This window comes from Globicephala melas, chromosome 15, assembly GCF_963455315.2.
Source record: "Globicephala melas chromosome 15, mGloMel1.2, whole genome shotgun sequence".
NCBI classification, from domain to species: domain Eukaryota; kingdom Metazoa; phylum Chordata; class Mammalia; order Artiodactyla; family Delphinidae; genus Globicephala; species Globicephala melas.
The window spans coordinates 54,243,376-54,252,853 of record NC_083328.1 but is presented as its reverse complement, the minus strand read 5'-3'; the positions used below and the strand labels follow the sequence as shown (position 1 = coordinate 54,252,853).

Genomic DNA, 9,478 nt, shown 5'->3' with positions numbered 1-9,478 from the left:
CCTCCGGTCTCGCCGCAGCTTCGGGCGGAAGTTGCGTCACAGAAGCGCCAAAAAAGAACTTGGAAAACTGGGATTTGGTTAGCCGTGCTGTTGTGGCGCCGTGCTCTAGACATTTTCCGGCTCCGCTGTGCGGCCTCGGTGGAGAAGCTGAGGTCCCCAAGCCGCTGCTACAGACGAGCTTCGATCCCGCGCGGGGACGTCAGGAGAGCTGAGGGTGAAGAGTCTGCGGGGCTTGGGCAGGGACACCTGTGGAGCTCGGACCGCGGAGTCTCCTCTCCGCCCCGTCGTGCTTCCCCCCGAGAGGAAGGGAGAACCAGCCCAGCCATGAACTAAGAGAGTTTTGGGACCTCCATCTTTTGCAAGTAAGAACTTAGTCTTGAGGAGACGTAAATGAAGTGAGGTATTTAACCAAGCATAGAAGCCCGACGGGTGGCGTTTACCCATTCTCCAGTCCTACCTCTTGCATTTATGTTGGAATTTTTACTAGTTGTTCTCACCATATTACCTCGTTTGAAAAAGATACGGCACGTAGCATTGTCGAAGGAGCACTTCAGGTTGGGAATGTGGAGATGAAGTTTGAGCTCAGTACTGTCAACAGACAAATTTGATCTTGATCAGTTCACCCAACACAGTCCCCGCCCAAAAAAAATTTAAATGAAGTATAACCTATAAAAATTGAATCACTATGTTGTACATCTGTAACTAACATAACATTATAAATCAACTATACCTCAATAAAAGAAAATAGTTCATATCCTAAGAATAAAAATAAATAAGAACATATCCATAGACTGTAGTGCAATTCATTACAAGACAGCGTATCCGCATCTTTATTTAAAGCGATTTAAATTAGTAAATAAGTTAATAACAAGTTCATGTTATGGGCACTAACAGGGCTTTGGTAATCATCTAGACCACACCATACGTTAAGAAACTGAAGACCAGAGAAATTAAGTCTTAGTTGCGGTGCGACGGCTCTTCGTTGTGGTGCGCAGGCTTCTCTCTAGTTGTGGCGTGCGTGTTTTCTCTTCTTTTCAGTTGGTGGCGCGCGGGTTCCAGAGCGTGTGGGCTGTGTAGTTCGTGGCATGCAGGCTCTCTAGTTGAGGTGTGTGAGCTCAGTAGTTGTGGCGTGGGGGCTTAGTTGCCCTGCGCCATGTGGAATCTTAGTTCCCTGACCAGGGATCGAACCCGCGTCCCCTGCCTTGGAAGGCAGATTCTTTACCACTGGGCCACCAGGGAAGTCCCTATTTTTAATTTCTTGAGGAAGCTCCACACTGTTTTCCATACTGGCTACACCAATTTACATTCCCACCAACAGTGTACTAGGGTTCCCTTTTCTCCACATCCTCCCCTACATTTATTATTTGTTGTGTTTTTGACGATAGCCATTATGACAGGTGTGAGGTGATATCTCAGTGTGGTTTTGATTTGCGTTTCTCTGATGATTAACGATGTTGAGCATCTTTTCATGTGCCTCTTGGCCATCTCTAAGTCTTCTTTGGAAAAATGCCTGTTCAAGTCCTCTGTTCAGTTTTTGGATATTGAGTTGTACGAGTAAGCTATTTTCTTCAGCAGACTTTATTTTTTAGAATAGTTGTAGGTTTACAACTATTGTTGTAAAAATTGCACAGAAAGTACAGAGTTCCCATATAGGTCCTCTTCCCTTCCCCCACCCCCATTATTAGCATATTGCATTAGTGTGATACATTTGTTGCAATTGATGGACCCAAATTGATACATTGTTATTAAAATCCATAGTTACATTAGGATTCACTCTTTTTGTTGTATAATTTCATGGGATTTGACAGATGCATGATTTCAATATCATACAGTATGGTTTCACTGCCCTGTGCTCTACTTATATGAATTATTTTAAAACCCATTTAAAAACTTTTTTAGGCTGTGTTGGGTCTTCGTTGCAGTGTGCAGGCATTCTCTAGTTGCAGCGACCGTTGTGGTGTGCAGGCTTCTCATTGCGGTGGCTTCTCTTGTAGAGCACAAGCTCTAGGTGCGTGGGCTTCACTACTTGTGGTGCATGGGCTCAGTAGTTGTGGCTTACGGGCTCCAGAGCGCAGGCTCAGTAGTTGTGGCACACAGGCTTAGTTGCTCCGCAGCAGGTGGGATCTTCCTGGACCAGGGCTTGAACTCGTGTCCCCTGCATTGGCAGGTGGACTCTCAACCACTGCGCTACCAGGGAAGCCCCTTAAAACCCATTTTAAAAGATCACATATATATTGATTTATTGCTTTTCAACCAGGAACTATTTTTATGGATTTGAGTTTAATAAAAATGAGTCTTGGGAATTCCCTGGTGGTCCAGTGGTTAGGACTCAGCGTTTTCACTGCTGTGGGCCCGGGTTCGATCCCTGATCAGGGAACTAAGATCCTGCAAGCTGCACGGTGTGGCAAAAAATAAAATAATTTTTTTTAAAATGAGTATCTCACCATGTACAAAGTAGAAAAAAGCAGGAAGGGATAATTAGCCCCAAAAATGATATTAACAAATATGGATATGCTTTCAGAAAAACTTTATTGCATTTTAACAAATTTATCTAAAAATTGCAAATAACCCATCTATCAGTATTGGCCTAGAAATGATCTTGCTTTCATTGTCGTTTTAACACAGTCATTCTAAATCTGGAAAATTAACTTCTTTTCCATTTTGGCCCCTACAGGACAAGAAAGGTTGAAACATGTATGTACCCATCCCACTCCTGTGCTTCCCCAGCAAGATCTGTCTTAGATTCCTATGTAGGAATATCCAGGGAGTTCCCTGGTGGTCTAGTTGTTAGGATTTGGTCCTTTCACTGCCGTGGCCTGCGTCGGGAAACTGAAATCCCACAAGCCATGCAGTGTGGCCAAAATAAAAAAAATAAATTAATTAAAAAAAAAGGATATCCATGTATCCCTGATAAAAGTGGATATGGCACAGCTGGATTGTCTATATATAAGGAGCTATGATGATATATTCCTAATGTCACAGGTCAGGATAATGTTCAGACAGTGCTGCCCTGTAATAAGTCTCACCACACTACAGAGGTATCTTAGAGTTAATTACCTGTTTTATTTTCATTTCTATTGTGAGAGTTCCATGGAAACAGGTATGGTACCTTTTCTTATACCTTTTCTTATTTTTATCCCATGACAAATCCCATGACAAAAATAAGAAAAGGCATAAGCACTCAGTATACTTGGTTAAACATCTGTGGTAGGCCTTAAAAGGAGATGAGGATTAGAAGAATTACTGCAGAGTGTTTGGGGTTTGTACCATGCTGTGCAACATTGCTGGTCTCAAACTAGAATATATATTAATTTTTCTTATTTTCTATGTTAATACATTTTTAGGAGCACTGTTTCTCCTACAGTTTTGATGAGGACTTCCTAATCTCTATCTTTTAAAAGACATGAATGGAGAGTACAGAGGCAGAGGATTTGGACGGGGAAGATTTCAAAGCTGGAAAAGAGGAAGAGGTGGTGGGAGCTTCTTAGGAAAATGGAGAGAACTAAAGCACAGACCTGACCTGAATAAAGCCACAGGAAAACATCCTGGTAGGGGAGGCCAACGGTAGTGCAATATTTTTTTCCTTCGTGAAGGAATCTGTTCGTGCCTGTCATGAAGAGCAGTTTAACTCAAATTTGTCTGTCTTTTATTTGACATTACCCTTAAGGTAATATTTGGATGTTAATATCCAAAATTCTTACTGAAATCTGTAACTTAGATATTCTGTTAATAACATGTCAGGGTCTCATTGTTATAAGGAGAAGCAAATAGGAAAAAAAAATGTTCAGCTTCTATTAACCTAGTATTCTGTTTTTGTGGTTTTGTTTTTTCAGAACAAACCCCACAGTCTTTGCTACTACAATCAACGTTGGATCAATTCATACCATATAAAGGCTGGAAGCTTTATTTGTCAGAAGGTAGAGTTAAAAGTGCAAAAAGTACCATAAGTCTTATTTTCTTTAACATTTTTTGGATGCTACATCTCATATTACTGCTCATTTGGCTTATATATATATATATATCTCCCCTCTTCTTTAATCTTAGTTCACTCAAACAATTGAATTATGTTTATGTTTCAAGAGCATAATTTTTTATTTTTCTATAAGTCAGAAAAACAAACCACACTAGGTATTTCAGAAAGAGGAGTTAATACAGGGAATTGGGTATACAGATAGAAGACTGAAAGAGCAAAAAGGGAACACTGAGGTAAACTCCCAGATAGTGTTAACTTTGGAAAGCAACAACCACCCTTTTGCCTAAGGGAACAAAAGATAAGTAGTGCTGAGGTTATCAGAATCTAAGAATTGAAAGGAGGAGCCACAGCATAGCTGTGGCTTTGACCTTTGAGGGGCACCCCACAAAGCTGTGCTTGGACCTCTGAAGGATATCTTTCAGAGCTGTGCTCAGACCACTGAGGCGAATTAAGCAGGTTGCTGCTGGTAATTCTGGCAGGAGAGTGGCATGGTTGGTGCTTAGAGCTGGAGGCCAGAACTTAGCTATCCTCTGTAGCTGGAGAGATGCTGAAAAGAATTGGAAACAAGAATAAATTCCTTCCTTCCTGCCACCTGCCAGTCTCTAAAGTTGCCTCTAATTGTCAGAATCTTACAGGAGTCTGGGAAGTTCCATGTGCAGATCTTGATCAAAGAATCACAAAGCTGAAAATAGAAGAATAGGCTTGGAATCAAGAGACAACAGCCAACACAGTTTGTGTAGAAACATAGTTAAGGAATCTCCTTTTTGTAATCCAGAACATCAGTTAACATCATACATCTGTCTGTATGGGTTTGGAGAATCATCTTTCCTGTGCTCTGATAGTATCATATGCTTGTTATGAGATATGGGTTTTGTGTTTATGTATATCTGTGTTTTTTTTACCCACTGGACTGTACTGCTTAAGGGCAAGGATCTTGCCCCATACCGGGCACTCAGTATTCATTTTGTGAATGAATGAAGTGCTTTACAAATGTTTGCTGTGTTGAGAGTCTGTTTTTCTCTGGTATATAGAAATGTTATGTTTCATAGTTGATGTATCTTTTGTTGCTTTAGGATACATTAGCCACCAACACCCACAGTATTTCCCTAGCAGTTAGCTCAGAATACTAGAGAATACTAGAAGTGATCTTTGGACTGGTCCTAAAAATGGAGTTCACTAGTTGCCTTTGGCCAGTTGTACTTCCGAACTGCTTCATTGTACTGTTTCTCTGTGGGAGACCAATTCAAAAATGTTATAGAACTTTACAATGTGGAAGATAACTTTACAGTTTTGGGACCAGAGCCGAGTGGTAGTCTGCCTCTCCTGATCTCAGGAAGGGATTTGACAAATGGCTATTTGGGCTAGTAGGATTTTCTTTGCAAAGAAATAAGAGTTTAGTTAGTGTGCTAAGCTTTGGCTTTAAAAAAATTTTTTTAAACCTCAACGTATTTATTTATTTTTTAACGTCTTTGTTGGAGTATAGTTGCTTTACAACGTTGTGTTAGTTTCTGCTGTATAACAAACTGAATCAGCTATACGTATACATATATCACCATATCCCCTCCCTCTTACATCTCCCTCCCACCCTCCCTATCCCACCCCTCTAGGTGGTCACAGAGCATGGAGCTGATCTCCCTGTGCTATGCGGCTTAAGTTTTCGCTTTATTATGTAAGCTGTTTGAACTAGTAGATCTTACTAGGTGTCACAGCTCAATGTAAAGATTTTCAGATATTGGTGCTTTTAGAGAGAGACACTTCCTATCTGCCTTTCAGATTATGCAGACCTAAACTTGTTTTAGAATCTTATGTTTACATTCTATACCAGTTCTTATCTAAATGTAATCAGAATGTACAGCAATTAGAAGTCATCTACCATGTATATAGTATTTCTTCTGTCTCATGAAAAATATGATTGTACATGTGTAATTTTTATTAGTGCTGATACCATATTTGTTGGATTAGTTTACAGCGACAGCTCTCCTTTTATTGAGAAGATTCAAGCATTTGAAAATTTTTTTGCAAGGCGTATCGATTTATACGATAAGGTAAGGTTCTTGCATAACAAAGCTACTAGTCCACCTTTATGTGTCATCTTATTGAACAATGTATTTGAGGTGCTAGTGATTGTGATTATAGACACTGGACTGCCTTGGTCCAGCTGCTAGCTTCCCACTTACCAGCAATATGGACTTCGGTGAATTGCTTTCTTTTGTGTGTTTTCTCGTCTATCATTAGAGTATGAGAGTATTATTAATACCTACCACAAAGGGTTGTTAAGAGACATAAATAAGTTAATACATTTTAAATATTGGAACTGTGCTTGGCACAAAACTTATAGTACTTATTATCACCATATATATTTTTAATTTAATTTAATTTATTTTTTATATAGCAGGTTCTTATTAGTTATCTATTTTATACATATTAGTGTATACATGTCAATCCCAATCTCCCAATTCATCCCACCACCACCCCCACCCCCACCACCTTCCCTGCTTGGTGTCCATATGTTTGTTCTCTACATCTGTGTCTCTATTTCTGCCCTGCAAACTGGTTCATCTGTACCATTTTTCTGGGTTTCAAATGTATGCGTTAATATACGATATTTGTTTTTCTCTTTCTGACTTACTTTACTCTGTATGACAGTCTCTAAATTCATCCATGTCTCTACAAATGACCCAGTTTCATTCCTTTTTATGGCTGAGTAATATTCCATTGTATATATGTACCACATCTTCTTTATCCATTCATCTGTCAACAGGCATTTAGGTTACTTCCATGACCTGGCTATTGTAAATAGTGCTGCAGTGAACATTGGGGTGCATGTGTCTATTTGAATTATGGTTTTCTCTGGGTATATGCCCAGTAGTGGGATTGCTGGGTCATATGGTAATTCTATTTTATTTATTTATTTTTTTTTGCGGTACGCGGGCCTCTCACTGCTGTGGCCTCTCCCATTGCGGAGCACAGGCTCTGGACATGCAGGCTCAGTGGCCACGGCTCACGGGCCTAGCTGCTCCGCGGCATGTGGGATCTTCCCAGACTGGGACACAAACCCGTGTCCCCTGCATCGGCAGGCGGACTCTCAACCACTGCGCCACCAGGGAAGCCCTGGTAATTTTATTTTTAGTTTTTAAGCAACCTCCGTACTGTTCTCCATAGTGGCTGTATCAATTTACATTCCCACCAACAGTGCAAGAGGGTTCCCTTTTCTCCCCAGTCTCTCCAGCATTTGTTGTTTGTAGATTTTCTGATGATGCCCATTCTAACCGGTGTGAGGTGATACCTCACTGTAGTTTTGATTTGCATTTCTCTAATAATTAGTGATGTTGAGCAGCTTTTCACGTGCTTCTTGCCCATCTGTATGTCTTCTTTGGAGAAATGTCTATTTAGGTCTTATGCCCATTTTTTGATTAGGTTTATTTTTTTAATATTGAGCTGCATGAGCTGATATTATCACTATATTAACATTATATGCTTTCTCAAAGTATGTGATTGAATGCTCATCTATGGTAAAAAAGCAATCATTATTTTCATACCGTAATATTTTGTAGGATGAAATAGAAAGAAAGGGAAGTATTTTGGTGGATTTTAAAGAACTGACAAAAGATGACGAAATAGCTAAATTGATACCAAATATAGCAAATGAATTAAGGGATACACCTGACAAAACCCTGGCTTGCATGGGTCTGGCAATACATCAGGTAAGTGTTGATTTTGTGAGACTTTTGTCAAAATTTTAAAGGAAGATTTCACAGTCACAGTACCTTCTCTAAAAGATTCTTAGTTTTTACCAACAGACCTTTGCTAGAAATGAAAGGTTGCTATCCTGTCAGAGGAAGACTTCATAGGCGTGGTGGGGTTTAGAGTGGGTCTTAAAGTGGTACTGAGGACTGGACATAGAGCAGAGGAGGTCAGGGTATCCAGGTGAGGGTTCATTAAAAAGATTCGTTGCAAAGATGTATACACTGCTAGTGACCCAAGGCTGGGAACCTTGGCTGTTGTCTTCAGACTCCTCTTGCTCATTAGTTCTTTTTTTTAATTAATTAATTAATTTATTTAGTTTTGGCTGTGTTGGGTCTTCTGTTCTGTGCACGGGCTTCCTCTAGTTGCGGTGAGCAGGGGCTACTCTTCGTTGCGGTGCGTGAACTTCTCACTGCGGTAGCTTCTCTTGTTGCGGAGCACAGGCTCTAGGCGCAAGGGCTTCAGTAGTTGTGGTGCACGGGCTCAGTACTTGTGGCTCACAGGCTCTAGAGCGCAGGTTCAGTAGTTGTGGCGCACAGGCTTAGTTGCTCCGCGGCGTGTGGGATCTTCCCAGACCAGGGCTTGAACCTGCGTCCCCTGCGTTGGCAGGTAGATTTTTAACCACTGTGCCACCAGGGAAGTCCCTCTCATTAGTTCTTCATGTCTAAATTACCACATCCTTTCACTTCTATTTCTAAAATATCTCTTAAATCCACCTCTTTTCCATCCTTACAGCCTCTGTCATAAGACTTCATTATCTTTCCTTAACTGTTGCCATACGTGGTAAAACACGATTTGTCCTTGGAAACTGTGGTGACTCTTTTCTGCCAAATGATATCCAAACCCTTTGTGTGGCATTGAAAGCCTTCCATAACCTGGTTCAACTTCCTCTCCCTGCTCTCCTGCCATCCAGCTAAACTAAGCTCCCTCTAGGATTCTTACACGTGCTGTCCATTTGGCATAGAATGCCCCTTGCCTCACATGTCCAAATGTCTTGGGCCTAACTCAGTTGTCACTCTGAAACCTTTCTCATGACCCCTTTTCAAAACTCACATGGTTTTTTTGTCTGTAAATCTTTATGGTAGCAATTATAGCTGCATATTTGCATCTCATTTTTTCAGACTGGCAGCATACTGCTTTGTACACAGGTAGATGTTAAATATTTATTTTACTTAATGTCAAATGCCAAGGAAGTAAATATTGGTTATTTCAAAAGTAATCTTTATTTTCTTTATCTTAATCACTGAATTTGTAGAAGTAGAAAATATTTTTTTTCCAGAATCCATCCAGAATATCTTTAAGGGGCTACTGTAAGGACTTTTAATACTAGGTTTAGTTGAGGCAGAAAGTAGCAGACAGGGATGCTGGAGTTTTCCAGCCCAAGGACAGCAGAACCCCAGGTAAAACATAACCCACTATAAAATTAGCAATCATAATAAAATATCAGAATTTTTTTTTTTTTTTTACGGTACGCGGGCCTCTCACTGTTGTGGCCTCTCCCGTTGTGGAGCACAGGCTCCGGACACACAGGCTCAGCGGCCATGGCTCACGGGCCCAGCCGCTCTGCGGTATGTAGGATCTTCCCGGACTGGGGCACGAACCCGCGCCCCCTGCATTGGCAGGCGAACTCTCAACCACTGCACCACCAGGGAAGCCCTAAATATCAGAATTTTAAAGGGCAGTTAGAGTTCTGTTAATATGCTCTTCTGAACTGTTTATATTCTTAACTTCATATTCTCTATAAAAGAGTTCTGCTTCAAG

At 40.8% G+C, this 9,478-nt stretch overlaps 1 protein-coding gene across 3 annotated transcripts in view; it reads left to right on the top strand.

Moving 5' to 3' along the window:
- The first annotated feature begins 64 nt into the window (after positions 1-64).
- MCM8 (minichromosome maintenance 8 homologous recombination repair factor) overlaps positions 65-9,478 on the top strand; it is a 41,420-nt gene continuing 32,006 nt past the window's right edge. The window contains exons 1-6 of one of the 3 annotated variants that reach the window (XM_060284527.2): positions 65-362; positions 3,402-3,548; positions 3,834-3,917; positions 5,936-6,018; positions 6,944-7,087; positions 7,528-7,677. In XM_060284527.2, the coding sequence (XP_060140510.1) occupies positions 3,404-3,548; positions 3,834-3,917; positions 5,936-6,018; positions 6,944-7,087; positions 7,528-7,677 (606 nt within the window). In that variant the 5' untranslated portion in view covers positions 65-362; positions 3,402-3,403. Of the gene's footprint in view, positions 363-3,344; positions 3,549-3,833; positions 3,918-5,935; positions 6,019-6,943; positions 7,088-7,527; positions 7,678-9,478 lie in introns of all 3 variants that reach the window. The other 2 variants (XM_060284526.2, XM_030872589.3) reach the window with 2 other exon arrangements.